The 27,664-nt window shown below is 37.5% G+C and overlaps 1 protein-coding gene across 1 annotated transcript; it reads right to left on the bottom strand.

Annotated features, from left to right (window-relative positions):
* Positions 1 to 485: 485 nt before the first annotated feature.
* On the bottom strand, positions 486 to 27,664 carry LOC120077943 (uncharacterized). Its single transcript, XM_039032076.2, has 7 exons — positions 27,261 to 27,664; positions 27,057 to 27,158; positions 22,848 to 22,962; positions 9,106 to 9,221; positions 2,909 to 3,097; positions 1,751 to 1,893; positions 486 to 986 (listed from the first exon to the last, which is right to left on the bottom strand). Exons 1-7 carry the CDS (start codon positions 27,380 to 27,382, stop codon positions 805 to 807), a joined length of 969 nt encoding a protein of 322 aa, XP_038888004.2. The 5' UTR covers positions 27,383 to 27,664; the 3' UTR covers positions 486 to 804.

Genomic DNA, 27,664 nt, shown 5'->3' with positions numbered 1-27,664 from the left:
TAAACATCTTGTTGAATCTATTATTTGGTGTTCCAATGACCAAGTTTGGGAGTCATGTGTTTATATTATTTATAATTTTAGCCCTAGAATAAATTTTCCAACTCCAACGTTGTATATAAACTTTTCAACTCTACTAACACCTCTACAATCTATATTATCTTATAATTCTCTCGGTTTTCTCTCTAATAAAACCGATCTCTCCTTCTACCTATAGACATAACTTATACAAACATCACTAACACAATACTAGTGAACTATGCAAATCTCTATGTCGATTTATTCACTGTTTACATTTTCTTACTTTCTTTGACGGTTGATTTCATAAAACATCTAAGGAATCAAAACACAAAATGTTCACAGAGAAGCCTTCATCCGAACCTGACCATTAATTTTACCTATAAATACACAACCCTTCCTTGAAAGAAATATAGAGTTTTAAGTTAACATCAATTCACTGAATATGAACAATACAAATATCCACATTATACATAAATCAAATATATATTATCAAGATCACAAATGACCACAATATCTATAAAATCATATGTACACTGTTCCAAAAGCTTCTTTTTTTTTTTTTTTTTTTTTTGGTAGTACAGATGGATGGAAAAATCTGAATTCGGTACATACTGATACCAGTTGAGTTTCAAAAACATTTACATATTGAAGGATGAATGACCAAAATATATACAAATATATAGTTAGATAGCAAGAAACAAAAAGGAAGTATAACATATGCTCTTCTTCTTAACTCAAACAAATCTTGGTAGAGTCATGATCGAAATTAAAATGTAGCAATAGTGTTCAGGCGCTCAGTGATAGAGACACAATAGAAGAGATGTTGATTTTTCGAACTTTAGAAGAATATTCCATCTGAAATACTACCATTGTACTGGATCCTACTGTTACTTCCTTGCAATCAGAAGCAGATGCCCCATCATTTCGACAATCCCTAGTAGAGTATAAAACTCGAACTCTTGAAGAGGCTGCAATTTACAAAAGGAGAATGGAAGAAAGAAATTTAATGCCGGACTCCAGAGTACTGTGGATCAGATTATAGATATGATTGAAGTAGTAAAATAATCTCCAACTATGGGGTTACTTGAAGTGAATATATTAAATCTTCATAGAATCAAAGTATAATACAAACCTACACATTCTAAATCTGCTAGTATAGTTATAGTTAAATTACCGATTGACCCAAAAGCTACTCTAATATCATATTAAATTATTGATTAACTCAAAAGTTTAAGTCGATGGATAAAGATAAATTTAAAATTATATCAACACTGCCCTTAATAATGGGCTTGAAATGTATATAAGACCCAACAAGTGAAAATCAATAGGGAAAACAACATTACAGGAATTTAAACACAAGACTTACTAGACCTCTTGTTCTGATACCATGTTAAATGACCAATTAACCCAACAATTTGTTGATGAGTGAAGGTAAATTTAATATTATATCAATAATTCTATTAACAAAAATTTAAAAGTTCAAAAACCTATTTGACATTTAAAAAGACTAGAGATCTATTAGAGTCAAGATTGAAAAGCAGAAACTTGGATACTTTTAAAAGTTTGGGGCCCTTACTAGACACAACCATAAACAGGGACAACTTATAATTCAGCCTAAAATATAACAAAAAGTGAAGGGAAAACAAACCACAAGAATAGTGCGTGCTTACTACTAACACCAGTTAAGAATAATGTTGTTATATGCCTGAAGTCTAATGGTTTTGAATATTACCAAATCCGATCCTTCTGATCTTCTGGATGAGTATGCAACTAACTTTTGATCTTCTAATCTCTCTCAAAGCCAGCATATCTTCCTTTTTGGCTTTGAACTCCAAGAATTCTCCCAGAACAACGTTATTTCCGTTAATCACCAACCTGAAGGAAAGAAAAAGGGAGAGGTTGCAGAGTAAAATCTATAGAACATTATGTACCCAAACTAGAACTTCTAAAAATATATTGCATGCTATTTATCCTCCGTTATATATTTTTATATTGTTCATACTACAATCAAATATCATTTCCTTAGTACACACTTGTATCTTCTTTATGAACATGAGAGGTCTCACAGGTTGTACTTGACGAACTTTCTTCTTACCCCTCTTTCTTTCATACACAATGGGAGGTCTACCAGGTGCCTAAACACACATATTTCTTTTGTTTTTTTCACTTTTCTTTATATATGAAACTAAGATGAAATTTCATCATTGAAGGAGAAGTGCAATAAGTACAGTAAGAAAAGGCGGGAGATATAAGGTATCCAACTGCACGAAAGGGAATACAGAAAGGACTTCAATAAGAAAAGAATTGCAAGTTATGATTACAAAAATCTATTGAAAGAAGAGACAAACTCTAACTAGATCCCATAAAACTTCACGGTACCCATCCTCCCCTTTGAACGTTCCCTTTGAAAAGCGACTGCATACATCTTGAAATCACTAAATATGACTAATTTACTGATAACATATACACGGTAATTGACATCCAATGTTTAAATTGAAACGTGAGACATGGAATACATATATATTAACAGACAGCCAACTTCTGCCATGTCCCAATGGGGATGGACTTTGTGAGTTAACAGTTTGGGCCTTAGCTATAGCCCAATTGAAGAGTTTCCCCAGATTTTGTTAGAAAAACCTATGTTAATATTTCCAAAGTTCGTTAAACAATTCGAAGATCGGGGACCTGCCTGCTTCCGACAAAACATTAAAAACATTCCAATAAGTGTCTATATTATGCTATATTTTCAATAAATTAAAACTTATGCGTGCAAGTGATTGGTAAAATCAAGTTAGGAATGTGGAAAAGAGTACTGGATAGAAAAAGTGATGTGAGATAATAAGGTGATAGTTAATGCAATAAGCAGTTCAATAAAAATATGGGTACAAACCTATCCCACATGGGTGCAGTGTTGAGGACAAAATTTAGCTTGTGATCCATGGATTCCTGCATTTCTTTTTTCCCTCCACGCCAAGCACTCTTTATCCAACCAGAGAACATGCTTTTTGGTTCTGGTTTCAAAAGTTTCCATTGATCATACGTGACAACTTCAGAAGGAAAATAGTTTGAATGGAGCGTTCTGCACTTCATAACAAACAACTTTAAGAAAATCGTTGAGCAGTAGCAAGGATGTCATGAAACAAAATTCAAATGTTGCTTCACATCTTTCATACGTTCCATAATATTGATAGGTCGATATGATATGAAGTTTTACAATAGAGAAAAATGAAAAAATATTTAAATTACTTGTAATCATTAAACAAGTTTTTTTATTTATTTTTCTTATTTTTTCCTTTCATATTAGGTCAGGTTTTTCTCCAATATAAGAGGGTCGTGTATTTCTTTTAATTTTCTCATTCTTCTTCATATTATTATTTTTCTTTATCCCGACTCTTCCATTTCCCACGTGAATAGGTTGCTTGTTGCCCATGTTAAAAAGCAATCGCCTCACTTTCTAGTGATGGTAAAAGGCAAGAACGCATCATGGGGAATGCCAGGTTGAAGGCCCTAGTCATGGATACCTTCAAAGCACGAAAGACTCACCTCTTGCCTCAACACTGATTATATCAAGTTAGAAACGGTGCGTTGAGGTTCCCACGTCGAAAAAGTGGAGAGGCCTCACTCTTTATTAGATATATGGGATACTCTTCTCACAATCAATTAGTTCTGAGATGAAATCCCATGTTTATTTAATATGCAACCATTGTCATGGATACCTTCAAAGCACTAAAGCGTCACCAACACTGATTCTATCATGCTAGATATGATGCATTGAGGATCCCACATTGGACAAGTGGAGAGACATCACAATCTTTATTAGATACATGGATTACTTCTCTCATAGCCAATTGGTTTTCAAATGGAATCCTACGTTTATCTAATATGGTATCAAAGCTCATGAAGCTCAAACGGGCATTCAAACTCCAAAAAAAAAAAAAACAAAACAAAAAACTGACCTAATAATGTCAAGGGCGCTATGGGCATATCAACCTAGTTGAGATATCCGAATGCATCAAAGGTATCTAATAGCTCTCAAAAAGAGTTATTTATGTCTCCAATCTCGCTTGTTTGTCGGGTTTCAAGTGTTTAAATATCTATTTTTAGGTTTTGGAGCAATTTGTGCATATCAGAGTGTAACGAGCGTTCAAGGTTGATTTGGAGCTAGCGAAAGTGAAATCGAGCAACCAAGGCTTCAAGGACGTGAAATTACCATTTTGCCCTTAGGGAAGTGAAGGGTGTCACAGTCATGCTTGTCCAAGGCGTGTTGCCCATGGCCGCATGTCCGCCTCCACCTTTTTTTACCGTGCTTTCATCCTATGTATTTCCTTTTGCTAGTTAGTTTACTTTCTATGTAGTTTTCTTAGTCGCTCGCCCATTTCCATATGCAAGGGTGGCAAATGTCTTTTTGTTCAGAATGCACTATATGGGGTAAGACTAATCATCTTATCCTCATACCCAAGAGTTGTATACTATAAAGCCATTGTTGTCATATTGCTTGCTAGTTGTACGACTAATCTTCATTGCTCAATCATGCTTTCAAATGTTTGCGAAAACCTTTTTCTCTAAACCCGTTTTCTAAAACATTTTCTCAAAAACGAGGGTGGAGGTCATGAGAAACCCCATTGTGCCCTCGGCTATTCGAAGTTGGATTGGCTAACTTGTTCGAGGACGAGAACAAGTGCCGACAATCATCTTGAGACCCTTACGGGGGCGCTATTGTGAGAGTTTGTATGAAAGCCAAGTTGGCTTGTGAAGTTGAGAAGTGATCATGTCTACTACAAAATAGTTGGGCAAGTCCCATGTTGACAGATTGGTCGAGATAGAAGAGCAAATGCTTCTAATAGAAGTCTCTGATCAGGTTCGATTCCTAGAAACTCAGTTACAAGAAGTCTCTAACAAGGCCGATGAAATGATGTGGTGGTTGGCCGCTTGGACAGAATGCCCGTCAAGGAATTGTTAACAAGGGTTGAGACCCTAGAAACAAAAGCTATGAGAACTGGACAGAGCTCACATAAAGCGATAATTCAGATGGTGACTAAGTTATCCAAAGACTTTCGAGCCACCCTCGATTTCGTCCAGGTAGAGATTATGGACATCAGTGCAAGAGTTAACCTCACCATGAGAGCAGGGGGAAATCAAGCCCCAACTGGGGGTGCAGTCCAATTCAACAGGGTAAAAGTACCCGAGTCTAAGCCCTTTTGTGGGGCTTGTGATGCGAAAGCGCTAGAAAATTTTATATTTGATATGGAGCAGTATTTCAGAGCTACGAACACAGCTACTGAAGAGTCAAAGATGACTTTACTGACAATGCATCTAGCAGAGGATGCCAAGTTACGGTGAAGGTCCCATTTTATGGACATCCAAGAGGGTCATGCACCATCAACACATAGGAGAGAATGAAACAGAAGTTGCGTGCTCAGTTCTTCCTCGAGAATGTTGAAATTTTGGCAAGACGTAAGCTACAAGAATTGAAACATACAACCACTATTAGGGACTATGTGAAACAATTTTCCAGGCTGATGTTGGACGTACGGGATATGTCCGAAAGAGACAGTTTTTTGTTTTGTCTACGGGCTGAAACCGTGGGCGAAAACAAAATTATATGAATAGAGAGTACAAGATCTCCCAGCAACGTACACAGCGGTCGAACGATTGTTCGACTTAATTGACGAATATCAAGAGATGAGGCAACACTCGAGATCCCTAACTAGAGGGAGTAAAAGAAACTGTTCAAGCCTATTGAGAAATAGTGGGGGAGACAGAGACACGAGTAGGGATGGCAAACCACTTCAACAGAGAACTGGAAATACATGACGAGGGCCAAATCAACATAACTTTTATCAGCCCCCATTTTGTTACATATGCAAGAGACAACACAAGGCAAGCGAGTGTCCAAAACGAGCAGCCTTTAACACCTTTCAGGTCTCATTAGCCTCATATTCGAAAGGAAGAGCTGTTCAGGTAGAGGACGAGAATATACAAGCAGAAGAAGATGAAACCCCATGGGTTGGGGCCCTAAGATTCTTAGTTGCCCTCTTCAGAGGAATATGGGAGAAATAAAGGAACCCCAAAAAGGCGGACTGATGTATGTAGATGCTTGGATTAACTATAGATCAGTCAAGAGTACCATGGTCGACTCTGGAGCCACCCATAATTCTATGTTTGAAACAGAAGCCAGACGATGGAATCTCCGTTGGGAAGGAGGCGTAAGTAAAATGAAGGCAGTGAACTCCACGGCCTTGCCTATTACAGGAATGGTAAAGAGAATAGTCGTAAAATTGGGAGATTGGAGTGACCCAACCGATTTCGTGATCGTTAAGATGGATAACTTTGACGTGGTGATGGGGATGGAATTTTTGCTCGAGCACAAGGTAATACCAATATCCCTTGCCAAATGCTTAGTGATCACAGGGTCTGCCAACCGTTGTGCATGCCGAGATCAAACAACCAAATGGGATAAAGATGATCTCGGCCCTCTAGTTGGAGAAGGACCTTACCCACGAGTCAGTTGAAACCACGGAAGGGAAAGCCTCTCAAGACATTTTGTGTCTTGGAAAAGTGTCGTGTTGTCAAGTCGGACAGCTTACACAAGTCCCTACCTCCAAAGAGGAGGAAAAGGAAGCCCAGACGTCGAGAGTTCCTACCAGGGGACAAAGTTTAGATAAGATTGCGCCCAGAACAGTTTCGATTGCAAGGCTAGAGAGAACATCACCTCGTGAGTAGGAATGAAGGATTGGTGGAAGTCATTGAAAAGGTTGGGAAAGTCTCTTATCGGGTGCAATTACCGTTGTGGATGGAGATTCATCCTTTCATCCACGTAAGTAGATTGGAACCCTATCACCCCTGTACTCAGAAGTTTAGAGAGAATTGAAGATACATATATATAGGTAATTAAGAAACCTTAATCTAGGAGATATGAAATTACAATAAAGGACATGTAATTAAATTTACAATATAAATATATATTAATAAATACATATCATAACACTCCCCCTCAAGTTGAAGTAAATATGTCAATCATGCCCAGCTTGTTGCACAGATAACTTATTCTTGTTCCGTTTACTGCTTTAGTAAGTAGATCTCCCAACTGAGTCTTCATATATCCTGTAGATATCAACCCTTCTTGTATTTTCTCGCAAATAAAATGACAGTCCACTGCAATATGTTTAGTTCATTCATGAAACACAAGATTGGATGCAACATGAAGAGTTGCTTGATTATCACACCATAATTTAGCTGGCACAATAACACTTAAATCCATCTCAGACAAAAGGTGATGTATCCACGCTATTTCACACACAGATTGTGCCATCGCTCTATATTCTGACTCAACACTCGAACGGGAAACTACATTCTGTTTCTTACTTTTCCACAACACCAAGTTCCCTCCTCCAAAAACACAATATCCAGAAGTTGATCTCATATCTTCTCGAGATCCAACCCAATCAGCATCTGAAAAACATTCAACTCTTGTATGACCATATCTCTATATAAGATCTCATGTCCAAGTGCAGCTTTCAGATAACATAGGATTTGTTCAACTGCAGCCCAATGATCCATAGTAGGGGAAGACATAAATTGGCTAACAATACTCACAAAATGAGCAATGTCAGGTCGTTTCACTATTAAATAGTTCAACTTCCCAACTAATCTCCTATATCTCTCAGGATCTTTAAACACTTCTCCTACCTTTGTAAGTTACAAATTTGGTATCATCGAAGTACTACATGGTTTGACTCCTAGTTGACCTGTCTCAGACAATAAATCGAGTACATATTTCCGTTGAGATAGGTAAATACCTTTCTTGCTTCTCATCACTTCAATACCCAAGAAATACTTTAATGATTCCAAATCTTTGGTATGAAATTGACCCTGGAGAAAAGTCTTAAGGGAGGATATACCTGATACATCATTTCCGATGATAACTATATCATCAACATATACAACAAGCAAAGTAATACCATTGTCAGATCGTCGACAGAATACAGAATGATCAGACGTGCTCTTCTTTATACCAAAACATTCGAGTGCTTGACTAAATTTACCAAACCATGCACGAGGACTTTGTTTTAGTCCATACAAGGATTTTCACTTTGTATTTTGGGTGTTTCTTTAGTAATTTATCGAGTAGATGCCGGATTGTAGCTTCTCATCCTCCATGGAAAGGTAAGGTTTTGGTTTCTTAGTTTAGGGATTCGAAGGAACTCAATGTAATTTCTTGAAATTTCGATTTATTGATGTATACAAACTTGTCTATGGGTTTTAATCCGAATTTACATTTATGAATTGCATGATTTTAATTGTTGATTGACGCCCAATAATTTTGTTGTGTGATTCTACTGCTTTGTTATTAACTTGTAATATTTGACACATATTTATAAGTTAATCCCAATGGAAGCAATAGGTTCGTTAAGTAAAAATGACTGCTCCTATCAACCTAGAGAAAAACCATAATAATTGTTTAATTAGACGTTGGAAGTTAAACACTCATCATAGCATAATCCCTAGAACTTAATGCGATTTGTTAATTTGTATGGAGCATATTCGTTTTCTGTGCATTTTGATTAATTAGATAATTAGGACCATTGGTTGGGATTCCAATCAATTGGGCTAAGCATAAACAAGAAGTTTAAGTCATAAATTGGTTCAATGATCTAAATTACATTGAGTGAATCCATTCCTCTAAACTAAAACATCTTGATTAATTCCACTTCTATCTTTACTTTTCTTGCACTTTAGTTTATGCAATTTCGTTTATCAATCCACATCAAACTCCCCATTTATCTCTTTAACTTAAAACAAGTTTTGATGAACTAATCTTCCACGCTTCCCTGAGGTTCGACCCCGGACTTGTCGCTTGTACTATTAGTTAGTATAAGTAGTTAGTTCGGTGATTTATAAATATTACTTGTGTAGCCAGGGTCTACGGGCTTCGGTAAACTCGACCCTACCAGTACCTCACAGAAAGAAGAATGAAAAGTAAAAGATAAAATATGTGGCAACATTTTCAAGATTGTTGGATCACCTTCTACTATAAGGAACAAGTCCATCGTTAAAAGCATAAAAGGAGAATCATCCATTCCATACCGGAATTTTGGGTTGGGAAGGAGAACTTTCCATGATAAATATCCTTCTGGCAGCACAACTCCTCTCCGCTCAAAGTATGATTCAAGAATTAAAACCCATCTTCGTGTCTCAGCAACCTGTATTTAGAATTAAAGACATGATATTAAAAATCATTTATATATGTCATATTCTGTTTTTCTTTTCGTTTCGTTTTTCTTTCTTTTTCTTTTTCTTTTTCTTTTTTTTTTTTTTTTTTTTGTGTGTGGGTGTGTGGGTGGGGGGTGGGGGGACATGAAAATCATCAATGGAGAGAACTGTGAACTTGAAGTTTGTGATTTGTCACAACTTCAGAGGTCGAGGTATCATGAGATTCAAAGGAGTCCACAATATTGACACTTCCTAAGCAATGTTTTGTCATTGTTGGCTGTTAAATCAAACCTACACAGTGATTGAAAAGGGGAAAAAAAACATAACCAACAGCTTCAACAAAATTGATACTCATGAAGAAGAAACTTGACTTTTTTTTAAAAAAAAGGATACGAGCCTCTTCATTAAGATAATGAAAGACGATACAAGATATTTGCGAAGACACTAAAACAAGACATAAAGATCAGCAAGCGCACCTAGACATCACAACTAGGTTGACACCTCCTTAGCACTCTCATCTTATCCTAAAAAGTAAGGCAAGAGCTACAACCCAATAATCATGTTGAATACAATGCAATACAAAGAAAATGAGAGCTGACACAAATACATGGGGGCAAAATAAAATCAACAAAAGAACTAGACACGTTCAGAAGTTTGTTAAGGAGAAGGAAATATGAAGGCGTTCCAATTGAGGCTGATGTCTTGAATGGAGAAATCTTCGAAAGTTTTGGAAAGAGAATACCAAAAAGAAGCGTTAAAACAGGCTGTCTCGAGTCTGAACGACCAAGGAGAGGCTTTGTCATGAAACACTCTTTGGTTTCTTTTGAACCATAACTCAGATAACAAGGCTTTAACTGTGTTGATCCCAATTAACCTCGGTTTCTTTTTCAGCTTAGGACTAATCAGAAGTTGAAGGACATTTTCTTTAAAAACATTACCGAAGACCCAACTAATGTTAAAACGATTTAACAGATTTAGCCAACAGTTTTCAAACAGATGTTGCAGATTTTCAGAATCTGCCAAACAGAGAGAGCAAGCTTGTGGAGAGATACTGTGAGTGGAAAGCTTCAGTTGTAGTGTATCTGCACAATTAGCAGCCCACACAGCATTATCCAGATCGTAATATTTATCCTCCTTGGGCTTTTAGATTTCCACAATGCCATTTCTAGATGCTTTCCAATTGGAGAGGCCAAGGATAGATGTTTGACAAGGGATTTCACCGAAAAAAACCGTTAGTTTCTAAGTCCACTGTCTTTTATCTAGAACCGTTGTGAGTGAAGACGTAGAAAGCTGACGAATAAGGAGTTGAAAATCTTCCATTTCTTCTTCCTTGAGTAGTCTTCGAAAATGAATGGACCATGATTCAAGTGCATCATCCCAAAAATCATAGACAGCTTCGTCAGGCTTTGTAGAAATGGTGTAAAGTCTTGGGAAGGAAGTTTTTAGTGGAATAAAGTCCATCCAAGTCCTTCTACCATTGCCGATCTTAAATGCTGCCAATGGTTCAACTTTTAACCAAGTCCTTGATATATTAATCCAAGGACTACGTAAGCTGCAATTAACTTTTCCAATGGTATGCCAACCGAACATGCCACTAACATGAATACTTTTTACCACTTGGCTCCATAGAGAGTTTTCATCAATGATAAGCTTCCACCCTCGTTTAGCCCGGAGACTGGTTTTTAATTTTCAGACCTCCAATACCAAGCTCACCATCTTCTTGCACATGAGTGACGAAGTTCCATTTAACTAAATGATTCAGTTTGCCTCCTGAGTGCCAAAGAGTAAAACGACCTCCTCTAGAGAGGTTATATCTCTTCCATTTGTCCAATTTGCCTTGAATTTTGTCAATCACTAGTTGCCAAAAAGCCTCCTTTTAGCACTTCTGAGACTGAAATTTTGCTTTCATCCCACTTGGTTAAAATGCCCCCTGATTTACCAAAAGCATCAACGAAGTCCCATCCAATGTCTTTTGAGCTCCATAGTTCGTTGACAAAGCCACTGTCAAAAGAGTCTCTCTTAGTTTCTTGAATCAAGATCAAGTTTGGATTTATTTTTTTTTATGCTTCTTATAGCCAATCTTTTAGAGTTATTGCCTAGGCCTCTTGTGTTCCATGACAGAATCTTCATGGTAAGAAAATTTTATGTGGGAGCCTTTTCACTGGGATTATCCTAGGATCAAGTCACAATCCTCCACTATCGATCGCAGATTTTTTGGAATTTCCTTCTTGTCAATGGGTTGTATGAATGGGAATTTTTCGCATTCTGTCACAAATTCTTCTTCTTATTGGAAAATGCGTTGTAAGGCATTACAATGATCATCACAGAATTCTTCCTCCTCTTGAAAAGTTTCATAATCTGATCTGTCTAAATCTTCATTGCTGACACTGACTATAGAATCTCCATCTGAATCATAAGTTTGGTTTTGATTAACTTGTTGGGACTCCGGGGTACCTCGCACAAAGGCTACATTTGATCCAGAAAATTTAAAATCAAAATAAGAAAATGCACGAAGTTTAAGAGGAGAATTATCTGACCTAGTAGTACAGCAAATAGGAATTTGAACTTTGGTGCAACAATCTTCGAGCAAATCTGCATTTATCATGGTTGTCCAGATATTCTAGAAGGAAGTCTTCTTCTTTATGAAGTGCTTTCGATAAGGTCTTAGTAGGCTTGTGAGTTTTAATGCACGATCAGAAGTTGGTGAAACAGTATTCTTGGAACTGGGGAGACCTTCTACTGATGATGAACCAAAACCGGGGATGGGGATTTGATGAAAAGGACTCTTGAACTTCTTTAGAGACCGTCACTCTTAGCATTGTAATTTCCGGTGACTCAAGAGGTGGGAAGTCAAAAGGATGCTTCTTGAGGGGTTCAGAAATCAAACAGTCTGTTGTTGATGGGGGCCACTTCTGTCGATACAAGTGTCGGCCTATCTTTAATGATTGGGGGATGGCTAACTTTGGAGATAGAGTCTAGTTCGACTAGTTTAGACTATTGGCATTCCATCGAGATAAGAGCAGAACTTAAATTTTTTTAAAAAAACAACTTTTGCACCTTCCAAAGATGTGGCTGTTCGACTACCTCTATGAGGTTTTAAGACCTCAGCATTCTCCCTCCTTATTAAATTGTTGGTTGTGTTCACTTAACTGGTTAGGACTTCCAGTTTGCTGCTCAACTGTTTGAGGTTGGCCATCCTTCCTTTCTGGCGAGCAAGAGACTTGAACATCACCTTGTTTCTTCTTAAATCTGGAAATTAGGGGGTTTCTTGAGATATTTGATGAGTTTACTGCTGCTTCAAGGAAGGTCCAATCATGATTTAGACCTAAGGATTCCACCCCTTCATCTTTCATAACTTGATTAAACGGACCAAACCAATTGGATTTAAGAAATCTTTTACATATAATTCACCATTAACTTTGTTTGGAGGGCCCATTGTCTCTGTATCTCCATAGTGTAGAAAGATGCTTCCTCTGTATTCATATGAGATTTCTAATGTTGCAGGCATAAAACCACAGAGGTTCTTTACTTGGATTTTTGCTTCAACTACGCTGAGTAGATTCAACGTTTCATTTGAAATTGAATCTAAACCTCCAAAGTAGGTGCCTAAGAAGAAACTTGACTTCAACGCCAAAAGAAAAGAAAAAAAACTTCAAATGTCAGACATGACCGGAAAACATAACTGAACAGCGGCAATTGCAGACAGACGACGGATGAGCAGGAAACTATGGTAGATGTCACAGACATGGCAAAAAGAATTCAAAATATTAAAATAAAACCGGAACGATAGGAGACTGAAGAAGAAAACAACATAGTCTTCAGCATGCAAGCGGCAGCAATCTTGCGCAATCTTCAGCATGTTAGCAAAGTCGGAAGGAAATGGTGCAAAAAGGAAACCCTAACACTAGAAGAAAACAGAGACTGGAAAAATAAGGGTAATGGTCGTTCTGATACCATGTGTTTTTTGGGATAAAATCAAAAAACCAAATTACAAGAAGACATGTTACCCATAACATATAAAGAAGAAAATTACCTAACAAATGAAATCTCAACTAAATAAAGATAATATTTTTTTTTTAATAAAAACTTCATTGAAAAAAAATGAAAGAATACAAGGGTATACAAGAAGACAAGCCCACCAAAACACCCCTACTAAAGAAATGGACTCCAACTAAGCAAAATGTTACCGAGCAAATAGTTACACAAAAGCTTCGAAACCGAAGTCCAAAGGGAAACATGAAACCTAACTAAGGACCAAATTTCATTAGGGTCCTTATCCCTTTATTGTTCCTCTCCCCCCAAATATCCCAAAACACCACACTCCCCTGCACAAAACAAAAAAAGACCTTTCTCTCTAAAAGGCAGATGGAGAAGGAACTCCCCGATCGTAGCACGAACGTCTCTTTGGCCAGCTATCCGAACACCGAACTCCTGCAAAAATATAACTCCACACCGCTTGTGCAAACTGCATCCCCACAGGAGATGATCAAGGCCTTCCTCTGCCTTTTGACAAAGAATACAGCAAAAAGGCCCTACTCACGAGGTCTTCCTCCTAGCAAGCCGATAATGTATTTCACAAACAAGGAATAAATCTACAAACAACAATCTCCATTTCGCACCACTACCACCACAAACACCCTAAAACAAGCTCCAAAGAGAATAAGCAAACGGGTAATCCCACAAAAGATGATCAAGGCCCTCTTCCTAGCGATGACAAAGGATACACCATGGGGAATGCAAGAGGAAAGACCAAGGTAGAATGTCGTTGAATATGATCCAAAGTATTCACCCAGTCATGAAAAACTTGCCAAGCAAAGAACTTCACTTTCTTAAAAACATTCACCTTCCAAGCTAAGATGCTTTCTTAAAGAAAAAACATATTTAGTGGGACAAGAGGAGCTAAGAGAAATGAAAAAGAGCAACCCAAGAAACTCTCCAACAGGCTATGAACCCAAACCTGGACATCCCTTCTCCCAATCAAAGATATAGTAGGAAGAAGTGGACCAAGAAGAAGATCCACTACCTCCTGCTGGTTGTAAATATGTTAATTAGCTAAAATCATCCATCAATTATTTTTATTTCGTTCTTATTTTGATTCTTTCCTTTGTGTATTTAGCCCTTCTCCTATATAAGGTTATGCATCTCATGATTGTATTATTGAAATATAGATTTTATTGCCTTGATCTGGTTTGATCTAGTTCTGTTCTGATTTATATTTTATTCCCCATTACCTCATTACTTGATACCATGTCAAATGAGGAAATTCATCAAATCTTAAAATTTCTACCAACCAATTTATCGTATAATAATTATTGCATTTCATTGGCACAATCAGGTAATCATTCTCAAGTCTTCTTTTGTCTTTTTTGGATAAGAAACGATGAATGAAATATCCAAAGATATTTAAAGATACAAAAGGACCCATTAAAGGGTATCCAAAAGATGTTTCCAATTTGCAATAAGGAAAGAAAACCTATGGCCTTTTACAGCCGCCGGTATATCTTTACATCAAAAAGAAAAAGAAAGCATTAAAGATGTGGTGTATACCAAAACAAGAGTTTTATTCAAATGATCAAAATCTTATGAACACAAGAGGGGTTCTCTATTTATAAAGAATTAAGTGTGGAATAGGGTAACTAATTCTAAATTTACTAAATTAACCCAAATCCTATTACATCACATTCTATCCCTCCCCCCCCCCAAAAAAAAAAAAAAAAAAAAAAAACTCATCCTCGAGTTTTAAAATGAAAAGGATGGTAAAAATAAAAAAGTAAGCTACTTGAATGGAGATATCTCTGAATAACTGAAACCAATAACATCCATATTTCACAAGGTGAGCCAAGATTTATCCTTTGAATTGGAATAAATTTTTCAGTAAAATCATCCTGAATTAGTCCGAGAATTATGTTGTCCAAAAAAGCCTCTTTTGTCAATGTAGACTCTCCTGAAATTGAAGAAAACCCTGTTTTGGAAGTGTGAAAAAAATCCAATTGAGGTTGGATTCTAATTGTTTCAATAGGTTTATGTATGGGCCAGCCTGCAATTTTCATTAAAAAAAAAAGGTTATACCCCAAGTGGAACCAGTGGGTTTGATTTTGGGTAAAGATATGTGGATTATGGGTCGAAAGGCCCAAATTTTCTTTACGAGGGTTGTGGGCATTTAGGGTTAATTCAAAAAAAGGGAAAATGGGGGAAAGAATCGTGACAATATCCACCTTGCATAGCTAGTTCATCTTCCTTCCCTGTTTCTTGCGCAAAATTCCATCCATCCCAGATCATTGTAGCCCAAAATCTATCTTCATCTCTTTCGTTTTTGTCCTTTGCAATGCTGCTTACTTCACTTAGGTATTCCAAAATTTTCGATTCCAAACAAATGATCTTCCGCATTGCTTTGTTGTCGACTCCAAATGGGTTGCCAACAAGCTTCCGATGATCTCCTTTGTTACCCATGCGATTTTCTTCTTCTTCCTTTTTCGTTGGGTCTTTCGGTTCGGCCATCTCAACCTTATCGCTGATTTGGTTGGAATACCCTTAAATTTCCGGTTTGACATACGCAATCAAATTTCCCGATTCCACTTCGTCTTCTATAAGTTCGACTAAGTCTACTTCACCATTGTCCAATTCGAGACATTTCATCTCCCCCCGGTTTTTTGTATTCAATTGGAACTAGATTTTTACACTTTTTGAATCAAAGTGCCCATGGGTCGTTTTCTTTTACCACTGTTGCACCTTCATTTTCAACACTTACATCTCCGATTTGATCAATCGGTCGTCCCTCCTTGCTTGATTCAAGTTGTGCAACGGATAGGTTAAACTCGTCTTCTTCAACTTTGTTTATTTTTCTTCTTCGCTCTGTGTCGGCGATTTTCCCTTCTAAAGTTCTGAACATGTTTTCTTCCGTGCTTGAGGTTTCTCGTGGGTTCCATGATATTTCTTTAATTTTTTCTTCTACCAAAACGAGCTCTTCCTCGAGTATTCTACCTTCTTTACTCGGCTCGTCTTCTTCAAGGGCTGACACGTTTTCGTGGTATCTTCTATGGTAAACTTGCCTTCTTGGTCGTTCTTGGATAATTTGTTGTTGCACTTTCAGATTGCGTCTTTCTTGATGGTAATTGATGATTCATGGTTGATTTTCTTCATTTCATGGCAGCGGTAAATCAACTTTCTATTTGATCACGTGTCAATGTCATGCGCTCAAGTAAGTGATGGATGCCATTGATAGAGCTTTCGACTGACCGCGAGCGTCGGGTTAAAGTCTTTGGTGATAAGATCGTGGTTTGCTTCGCCTCTTTGAGGGTTGCCACGGGATCACTACCAGTAGGCCTTCTCCCTGCCATCAGGTCCAAGTTTCTTGGACCTTTGATACCAGTTGGTGTATACCGAAATGAGAGTTTTAGTCAAATGATCAAAATCTTAGAATATAAGAAAGGGGTTCTCTATTTATAGAGAATTAAGTGTGGGATAGGGTACCTAATTCCAAAATTACTAAATTACACCAAATCCTATTACATCACTTATCCTTGAATTCCCTACTAAAGTTAAAAGAGGTTCAAAATCCTCTGGATCACTATCCTTTGCAAGTTACCTTTTAAAGCCACTAAAGAACGTTTATGGATTTGCATTATATCTGCGATTTTGTGGAAGCTTTGGAGGAAAGAAATGCAAGAATCTTCCAAGAAAAAACGAAGACTTCAAAGGACATTATTGACTCTGCCATCTTGATGTAATGGGATCTGGGGTAATTTAGTAAATTTAGAATTAGCCCTATCTCACACTTAATTCTCTATTGAACCCTTCTCTTGTATTCATAAGATCATTTGAATAAAACTCTCATTTTGGTATACACCAATAAGGATCTTCTATCAGCAAACTACACCCTACCAACAAATACCTGTGGTCACAAGGCTGATTTTCTGTAGTGAATCTTCAGACTATACAATCGATATTGAGAAAGCCACTTGAAATATCCATTTCATACCAATTAGGGGTATTATAGGACTTCAATAAATGTTGATTTATGCCACAATATTTGATTTTATTTGGTTTTATTTGCTGTAATTATTATGCAGGATTTTTCCCTTCTATGTCAATATTTTCCTTATTTCATTAAGTCTGTATTCTATGTAAATTAGGACTTTGTATCCTTGTAATATTAAGAAGGTGAAAAATAAATCAATAATATTTTGAGAAATATTTTCATGATATCAGAGCATCAAACAAAAAAAAACCCTAACCCTAATTTTATTGTCACAGTCGCCGTCATTACCCAACTTCAACTGTCGTTGTCGTTGCCGTTGTCATCATATCCGCTCGTTTCCGCTATCGCAGACCTGTGAACGCCGGTTTCCTCACTTAGAATCCAGCGATTTCGACTGCAACCTCGGATCTATCACAAGTGGAGGCATTTTCTCTCGCGATTTCATCTTAGATTTGCTCGGGCGCCGCCAATCGACTGCCCTATCTCTTCTACCATCATCAATGGGTTTTTTGGCCACATCCTCTCAAATCTAGTCTTCCCGTTCACGAGCATCCCTGGGTGTTTCTTTTAGAGGTTGTCGATTGAGTCATCTTTTCCTGTGAGGCTCCTGTCTTTATGAGGTATTTTTGTTGACTCTTTGGTTAATGATGTTGTTAAGATCCAGTAGCACACAACATGCCCAACGAAAAGTCATGATGGCTGAAATTTCAGACAACCATCAGCTTCCAAATGTCCAAATCACCACAATCCAACTTAATGGGGTCGACTTCCTTCATTGGTCCCAAAGCGTTCGGATGTATATTCGTGGACAAGGGAAGATTGGGTATCTTACCATTGACAAAAAGGCACCGGCCAAGACGAATCCTGTTTGCTACTTGGGATATTGAAAATTCCATGGCCATGATGTGGTTGGTCAATTCCATGACTGAGGAAATATGTTCCAACTACATGTGTTATTCTACAGCAAAGGACTTATGGGACAATGTCAACCAAATGTATACAGACCTAGACAATCAATCACGAGTATTGGAGTTGAATCTCAAGCTAGGTGATATATGATAAGGAGGAGATATAGTTATACAGTATTTTCACAAGCTGACAAGAATTTGGCAGACTTTGATTTTTTTGAAAGCTATGAATGGAAATCGACTAAGGATCAAGCACATTACAAGGTGGTAGAGGACGGCCATGTTTACAAATTTCTCACTGGCCTCAATGATGAATTTAATGAGGTTAGAAGTAGACTTATCAGTAGAAAAACTCTCCCCTCCAGCAATGAAGCTTCTTCTGAGGTTCGCAAGGAGAAAAGTTGTCGAAGTGTTATGTTGGGCAAGAAAAGCATAGACTCCGTCATGACATCTGCTATGATGATTGAAGCCACTGCCAATAAGGTTTCCTTACCACCAAACAAACCCCGAGTATGGTGTGATTATTGTAACAAACCCCGCCATACTCGTGAGAGCTGTTGGAAAATCCATGGGAAGCCTGCAAACTGGAAGAACAACAAACCAGGTGACAAAGGTACATTCAGTTTGTACCTCCCATTGCTAATAGCGCTAACTCCAATCCATTTAGTAAAGAGCAAGTTGATTAACTCTTAAAGTTGTTAAAGATCAATTTGCCATCGGATAATCCCAGTACTTCCTTGGCACAAATAGGTAACTGTCCTCGAGCTTTTTCTTGTCTTAATTCATCTCCCTAGATTATAGATTCCGGAGCTTTAGACCATATGACTAATACATCTCACTTTTTTTACTCATATTCCCTCTGTATGGCACTGAGAAAATTTGACTTGCAGAAGGTTGTTTCAATTCTATTGTAAGGAAAGAACTATTCGTCCAACAGAAAAAATTACATTACACTCTGTGCTCCATGTCCCTAAATTAGCCTGTAATTTATTATCTGTGAGTAAACTTTCTAAAGACACTAATTGTCATATCATTTTCTTTACAACTCACTGTTTGTTTCAGGATCAAAACTTGGGGGAGATGATTGGACGTGCTAGTCTACTTGACGGTCTTTACTACTTTGAGGACTCTCTGACTAGTGATAAAAAAAATTCAGGCCTTAAGTTGTGTTAGTTCTCCCTCTATTCAAGAATCAATTATGTTATGGCATTTTAGGCCCACTTTTTTTCTATTTGAAGTTTTTGTTTCCAAACATATTTAAAGGAATTGATTGTTCAATTTTTCAACGTGAAAGTTGCACCTTTGCTAAGAATCATCAGGCCACATATTTACCAAAACCTTACAAGACCTCCAAACCATTGTACTTAATCCATAGTTATGTTTGGGGTTTGTCAAAAGTTTTGACACATAGTGGAAAATGTTGGTTTGTTACATTTATTGATGATCACACTTGATTAACGTGGGTTTATTTGTTTACAAAAAAATCTGACGTCAAAGATATCTTTGTTTGCTTTTATAAAAAAAAAAAAAAAATCAATTTCAAACTAAACTAAGCGTTCTACACTCTGATAATAGGACTGAATACTTCAATGAATTTTTTGTTGATTTCTTTAAGGAAAAGGACATTTCTCATCAGTCCACCTATCATGATACTTTTCAACAAAATGACATTGCTTAACGAAAAAATAGGCATTTACTTGATGTTGCTCGTGCTATTATGTTTTATATGCATGTTCCTCAGTTTTTGTGGGGTGATGCAGTTCTCACGACTACCTACCTTATAAATTGAATGCCTTCTAAAATCTTGGATTTTAAAACACCTTTAAGTCAATTTAAGGATTTTTTTTCCTACTATTCGTTTGTGGTCTAGTTTACCGCTTAAAGTATTTGGGTGTCCTGCTTATGTTCATATCTCCAGTTTTTGCAGTCTAAACTTGATCCTAGGGCTCTTAAATGTATTTTCCTCATATATGCATGCCTTTGATAAAAAGGGATATGGGTGTTTTGACCCCCTCACTAGAAAATACATTGAAAGCATGGATGTGGTGTTTTTGGAAAACAAATCATTTTTTGACAAAAAAATTTCTTCAGGGGGAGATATCCAACTTAGAAGATAATTTTTTGGGATAAATCTCCTCTTCCTTCTATCATTTATTCCGAAGTAGTAGTCTCGTAACACCAAACATGGGAAATTCAGTTTCAGAGGGAGAAACACTTCGAAGAGATCTCACTGGACATCCTGAACTTCAAGTTTATACTAGAAGGGTATTCAAACAAAATAATCAAGATCAGAGAGGTGACGTGCCACGAACCCAATGAGATGCCTTGACAAATGATGCTAAAAATTCAGGTAATCCTCCTTCTATTCACATTTCCTCATCGTCTCAAAATCCCTTGTTTGATCTTGACATTCTGATAGCCCATAGGAAAGGCAATGTCGGTGTATTAAATACTCTTTTGCAAACTACCTCTCTTACCATAGATTGTCTGATGATTATAGAGCTTTCACCTCTAGGAGAACAAATCTATTTCAGGAAGCCTTAAATGATCCGAATTGGAACTTTGCAGTTATGGAAGAGATGAATGCTCTAAAAGAAAATGGCACGTGGGAATTCATTGAGCTTCCAAAAGATAAGAAAATAGTGATATGTAAATGGGTCTTCACTATAAAGTGAAAAGTTGATGGGATCGTTGAAAGATACAAAGCGAGGTTGGTTGTTAGAGGCTTCACACAAACCTATGGAATTGATTATCAAGAAACATTTGTCCATGTTGCAAAAGTCAATTCCATTAGAGTTGTTATCTATTGCTGTTAATTTCGATTGGCCTCTTTATTAGCTTGATGTAGAAAATGTCTTCCTTAATGGTGAGCTTGAAGAGGAGATATTTATAAATTTACCACCATATTTTGAAGTCAACCTTGGAACCAACAAAGTGTGCAAGTTAAAGAAATCCTTCTATGGCCTTGAGCAAACTCCTAGAGCGCGGTTTGAATGTTTTGGAAAAGTAGTGACAGGTTATGACTTATGGGTTCTGCCAGAGTCCAGCAGTTACATACCATTTTCTACAAACATATTAGTCATGATAAGATGGTTGTTTTAATAGTGCATGTTAATGATATCATTCTCATAGGTAATGATGAAGCTGAGATGAACAACTTGAACAACACCCTAGCTAATGTATTCCAAATTAAAGACCTGGGAACCTTGAAATATTTCCAATGGATGGAATTTGTTAGGTCGAAACAAGGCATCCTTGTTAATCAAGAAAATATATCGTTGATTTACTTGAAGAGACGGGCTTACTTGGTTGTCGTACAGCAGAAACTCCTATTGAGTCAAACTTAAAATTGCAAGCTGCAAAGGATACAAAGATAAAAGACAAGGAGAAATACCAGAGACTCGTGGGAAGACTTATTTATCTATCTCGTACTCGTCCAAATATTGCTTTTGCTATCAATATGGTAAGCCAGTTCATGCATGCCCCAGGGCCAACCCACTTTGAAGCTCTCTACAAAATTCTAAGATATTTGAAAGGGACTCCAGGAAAATGGATACTATTTAAGAAGAATGGTCATTTACATGTGGAAATTTACATTGATGCTGATTAGGCAAGTAGTATCACAGATAGGAGAACAACTTCTGGCTATTGTTCCTTTATTGGAGGCAATCTAGTTACATGGCAAACCAAAAAACACAGTGTGGTAGTCAGGAGTAGTGCTGAAACAGAATTCAGGGCTTTAGCACATGGCATTTGTGAGGGTATATGGATAAAAAGATTATTGGAAGAATGAAATTTATTTAGATAATGCCTATACGGGTTTACTGTGACAATAAAGCCACCATCTCCATAGCACACAACCCAGTTCTACATGATAAGACAAACCATATAAAGGTTGATAAACACTTTCTAAAGAAGAAATTGATACGGGAGTGATATGCACTACCTATCTTCCTACAACAGAGCAAATTTCTGATGTACTGACAAAGGGAAATTCAAAATTATAATTCGACAAATTGATTAACAAGCTAGCAATAGAATACATCTTTAAACCAGCTTGAGGGGGAGTGTTGGTTTATGCCACAATATTTGATTTTATTTGGTTTTATTTACTTAATTATTCTGTAGAACTCTTCCCTTATATGTAAATATTATTCTATTTAAATTAGGGCTTTGTGCCCTTGTAATATTAAGAAAGTGAGAAATAATTCAATAATATTTTGAGAAATATTTTCAGTACACAGAGTAAGTCTTATTGTTCAATACCATTTTGTCCAATCACCACTGACATGCTTCGTGAAAGTTTGCAAATTCTCTGCCATAAAGTTCATCTTTTACAGTAGAGATAATGGTAATTAACTCGATGGTTTAAAGTTGAATTGAAAATGCAACAAAATAGACATGCAAACAGGATCTAATACGAATGAGCTCTACAGAACAATCACCAGAAAGATGAGCATAAAGCAAAGGAAAGAAAATTTTTTTAATAAGAAACTAACTCAATTGATAACACCAAGCAACCTGCAAGCGAATAACCCAAGTCTAACTGACTAATCAAAATGTTCCAGTTAAAGTTAAAATCAAGAGCTCCATATGGAAGCAAGTCAAAAAGGAAATAGTCTCACAAGTTAGTAATAGATCATTGAAGTAAATTAGCTTTAGAATACTTCTGATTATGTGCATCATATTACAGAAAGCTCGTAACAATTTGGTAAATGAAAGCAACTTACTGGATCAGGCAGAATCGCTGACTTTTGTCTACCATCACCTTCACAGATCCAGCTTCCATCAGCACTCATGGAAACAAAACCTGAAAGATTTTTGACACATACCACCACTGCTTCCCTGTAAGGATTTAAATAATTGAAAGCATAAGAAACAATGGAAAAAAGAAAATACCAGAATTAATAAACATCACATGTTTCAGTGAGACTTGACATTTCATATATAATTCTCAGTTTTTTCAGAGAAATGACCGGATGCAAAGAAGAATACCAAATGTGACAACTGCAATGGTAGCAATCACAGTTCTTTTGTGGGGGTGGGGGGAGGCTATCAACATGAACAAGATTGGCACCTTCTACCGAACATCATTGCTCATCGAGGGGCCAACGGCTTTTGCTCCATTAGCAAGTTACAAAAGATTATATGTAAGCTTCTCCTTTTAGCTTTTTTCTCTCACCCTCTCTCTACGATGTAAGCTAAGTATGGGGAAGGTTTGCGTGGATAGGAAGGCCTTATCATTTTTTATTTTTTTTTTTTTTTAATAAAGTAACAACTTTCATTGAGAAAAAATAAAAGAGTACGTGGGCATACAAAAAACTCCAGCCCAGAAAAACACCACCCTTGTAGAAAGAGGCTCCAACTATGCAAAATACTACTTATAGAATAATTACAAAAGGTCTTTGAAATTGAAACCCACAAAGCAACGTGAAAGTGAACAAGGGACCAAACTTCACTAGGGTCCTTATCCATCCCTCTAAAAATCCCATCATTCCGCTACCCCACAAAACCCACAAGATCGCATACAACCTAGCTAACCATAAAAAGCGCCCCTTCTCTCCACGAGGCGGATTGAGGAGGAACTCCTCAATCATATCACTAGCATCCCTTTGACGAACAAAAGATAGGCCAAATGTCGGGACAAAACGCTCCCAAACAAAACTAGTAAACTCGCATCGCCAGAGAATATGATCTAGATCATAATGGCCCAACAAGCGAGGGGAGTTTCCTAGAAAGACAATCCATTGTATTCGCACGGCCATGAAGAACTTGCCAGGTAAAAGATCTCACTTTTCAAGGAACCTTAATCCTCCAAAGGATCAAAAAAAACCTACTCACCTGATGGGAGAGGGATCCACAAGACTATGCAGAAAGGACTTACATGAGAACCCCTCCAAAAGATTGGGGCTCCAAACCCTCACATCCTTTCTCCCTCACCTAAAAGAGTGACCCTCAAACAAATCAAGAAGAGAAGCCACATCAGTTGCCTCCCTATTGGTGAGGGGCAACGAAACCCAAACGAAAAGGAAAGAGAGCTCCCCAACCACACAAGAAAATCAGCAACAAAATGATTTTTAAAAGACAACAGATGAAAAAACCCACTCAATGATCCTCCCAAAAGTAAACATCTCTCCCCTCCCCCACCACACGATGAACTAAATCAACAAAAGACGAGCTCTTTCGAAATGTCCTTCCACAAATGCCGGTGGGTGCTTTTAATCCCCTTTGCCACCCATTCAAAAGTATGGGGACCGTATATGCTAACAATAATCTTACGCCAAAAGCAGTTGCTCAGGATAGAAGCACCACAACCACTTGGCAAATAAGGAAGGCTTTTTCATTCTTAAAGAGTAGGAATGCTACAAGAATAGTCATAATTTCAGCAAAGAATCTAGGTAATCCTTACGGCTTTTGGCGAAGAAGAGGCCTAGATTCTATGATAACTTTTGTTTGGGAAATTACAAATAATAAAGGAAATTGGAGTAAATAATGTGAAACAAGCAAGATTATGATGTTTCAAGAGATAAGAGGGATGTAACCCACAGATACCTAGACGAACAGAGATGGGAAAGAGAAAACCATACCAAGAACATGAGAATATATCTACAGAATTTCAAATGAAGATGGAACAAAATTTTCAGCACATTTATACGAATAAGTCTTTCTTTTTCTAAAATTGGCCTCTTTTAATTCAAAGATCAATTTAGAAGCCTTTCTCGACTAGGTGAAGCATGTGGAAATTCTTGTTTTAATACACCAAACAATTAGAAGGTTAAAAACAAAGCATATTGAAATTGATGCACTATGCTCATGATCAAGTCTCAATGATTTGTTAGATATTGATTTTTTTTTAATAAGAACAACTACTTTCATTGAGAAAAAATGAAAGAATACACGGGCATACAAAAACCAGCCCACAAAAAAAGGGAATCTGGCTACAAGAAGGGACTCCAACTATACAAAATCATGTTCATAGGGTAATTACAAAAAACCTTAGAAATTGAAGCCCAATTGAAGCACAATTCTCCTTTCCTGCTATCTACCCCAACACACTACTCGGTCTAACAACACCTCCAACCGAATTAACAGCCGAAATGGAGCTCTGAAGGCTTTTACTATCCGGCCCAACATCCTCAACAACCCTAACACTCTTCTTCTTCCCTAAGTTACATGATTTCTTATTGACTTTCCCCCCCACCCTAACGACAGACTGACCATGTCAGCTTTAATCGAAGACCCTTTTGGTCGAGTCTAAACATCACGTTCCCCAAGACGATCGACGCAAAATCTCACCAAAAAAGCAAAATATAGGTGGTTAACATTACAACCCACCAGAATAAAGCCGTCCTCGTTTGCTTTTGCCTTGAAGACCACTTCTTTCAACCAACTCACACCACTGTAAGAACTCTCTTCCTCAATAAGCCCTCCACATCACTCAGTCATAGAAGCAATAAACTCTCTTGTTTTAAGGAAAGGGGGAACGTCTAACACCGTAACCCAACCACCTTTGAATTCCTGTTTCCTCTCTTCCTCTACCGTTCGAAAATCCCAAGCTTGGAAGATAAAGTCATGAGAGCTAAGAGACGAACCTGAACGGATAAGGGCCTCTACCTCTTCTTTTGAACCACAAATCCCCACTACTAAATTTGCATAGAAAATTCTAAGACCAGAGTTAAGAAACGAGAGTCGATCAAAGACCCTCTCAATAATCTTCCAATCAACTGCCGCATTACTTTTCTTAATGCTCACTGTCGAATCACAATCAAACGCAAAATCAAACTCCCTCAGACGTTCCTCAACATCTTTTTCCACAACAACCTTGACCACAAGGTCTTTATCCTTTCCAGCCAACACTTTCCCTTCCAGACTTACCTTAGCTACTAGGTGCGATGCCTTACTACCTACGCCTTCTGATGCCTTTACTTGTTGAATACCGAAAGTTGTAGAAGGAAGAGGCCCCAGAGAGCTCCCCCGCCAATAATCTCCGCCCCCTTCTTCTTTTGCCTTCGGGAATGAAAAAACTCGTTCACCTCCCCTTAAAGGAATCCAAGGATAATAAAGCAAATCTCCCCCTTGAGTTTTTTAGTACCTGGAAGATGATGATTGCATTCTCAAGCCTTCTTCTTCGCCAGAATCCCAAAGGCGAACTCAGCTCCGCCACAGCCAATAAACAATCCCTCACCCATGCCGAAGTGCCCATCTCCAAGTCCAACTTACCTGATTTCTTGCCATGCCTTTCATCTATGCAAATCTTCCTCCCATTCCCTGCCTTGGCAACCAGAAAAACTTTCCTATCTAAACAGACCTTCCCATCTCACACATACATCTTGATCGGCCCTTTATATTGCTTGGTTCTTCAATAAAGTATTGTCCTGATCAATAGGATGAGTAGACAGCTAAACAAATCCATTTGGAGTTGATTTGTTAGATATTCATAATAAGCCCTTTTCTAATCACTTGCTAACTGTCTCACATGAACCCTTTTCTAATCAACTTGCTAACTATCTCACTCTCACCAAGTATTTATCTCTTACAAGGTTTTCTTACTTGCAAATCAAACTTGGTCTAGTCTCCCTACCCACTTGTTTGAGGGGAGAAGTTAATGAAACTCATAGCTTCTTGTTGATATTTCGGTTAGTTACTTTACACCTCAGTAGTGACGTTATTCCAAAAGGCTCCACTGCAATGATTGGTCAATCATAACCGATCACAAGCATGGTCTGTTAAAAATTCTTTCAACATGCATTTTTCTTTTAGTTGAAATAGCGTTGTAGTGCATAGAGATATGAACTCTCACTCTCTGTACGTTACGAGGCTAATACTAAGCAGTTGTCAAATTCCAAAATTCTCGATTAAGTCCATTCCCTTCCTACTTTCACTCGTAGACTTGATAATTAAAAGAGAACAAATCAAAATTCGAAATGTAGGAAATTTACCCTTTGGTTACAAGCACCATATCAATACTCTGTCGCAAACCAGTGTCAGCATCTGGAATTCGAAGTCCGACAAAAATCTTTCCACCATAAAGCTTCTCTAGTCTATCAAAACAAGAAAGAACACAAAATTTAGCATTAGATTACAAACATTGTTCCTTCCCATAATCGAAATGCTTTGATGGGACGACGCTGGAATGAAATTACCTAGAAGCAACGGCGAATAGAGCATTAGAATCAATGGTCTCGATCTCCATTTCATCCCTTGGAAAAAAGAATCGCCTGAGCACTCTAAATGCTAAGAAACCGCAGAGAATCTCCGCCCACATGACAGCACCGTCGATGTTTGTACAGTGGAAAAAACTACTCGATCAAGGCAACGAGAATGCATACGATTGCGACTTTGAGAGAGCTAAGTGGGAGTCGGACCACAAGAACGAACGAAGAAATTGCATTTCTCTGTGTTGAAAACCTTGATCATCGTTACCAAATTCTGACAACGTGCCACGTGTTTTTATTCATCAAGATTTATTGGAAAAATGGTAGAGATGAGAGATGACTCAAAATTGGTCACGATGATATTTGTTCCACTTTTTAAAACCTAATTTATT

Source organism: Benincasa hispida, chromosome 5 (genome assembly GCF_027475165.1).
Source record: "Benincasa hispida cultivar pf3 chromosome 5, pf3_genome.v1.1, whole genome shotgun sequence".
NCBI lineage: Eukaryota > Viridiplantae > Streptophyta > Magnoliopsida > Cucurbitales > Cucurbitaceae > Benincasa > Benincasa hispida.
The sequence above is the reverse complement of the archived record's forward strand: the minus strand, read 5'-3'. Positions and strand labels throughout refer to the sequence as shown.

Excerpts from the sequence above, each read along its gene's own strand:
- LOC120077943 (XM_039032076.2), bottom strand. The coding sequence starts at position 27,382 with ATGTGGGCGGAGATTCTCTGCGGTTTCTTAGCATTTAGAGTGCTCAGG. Across the intron at positions 27,159-27,260 it reads CTATTCGCCGTTGCTTCTAG|ACTAGAGAAGCTTTATGGTG; the intron begins GTAATTTCATTC and ends TTGTTTTGATAG. Across the intron at positions 3,098-9,105 it reads CTTCCCAACCCAAAATTCCG|AACGCTCCATTCAAACTATT; the intron begins GTATGGAATGGA and ends TATGAAGTGCAG.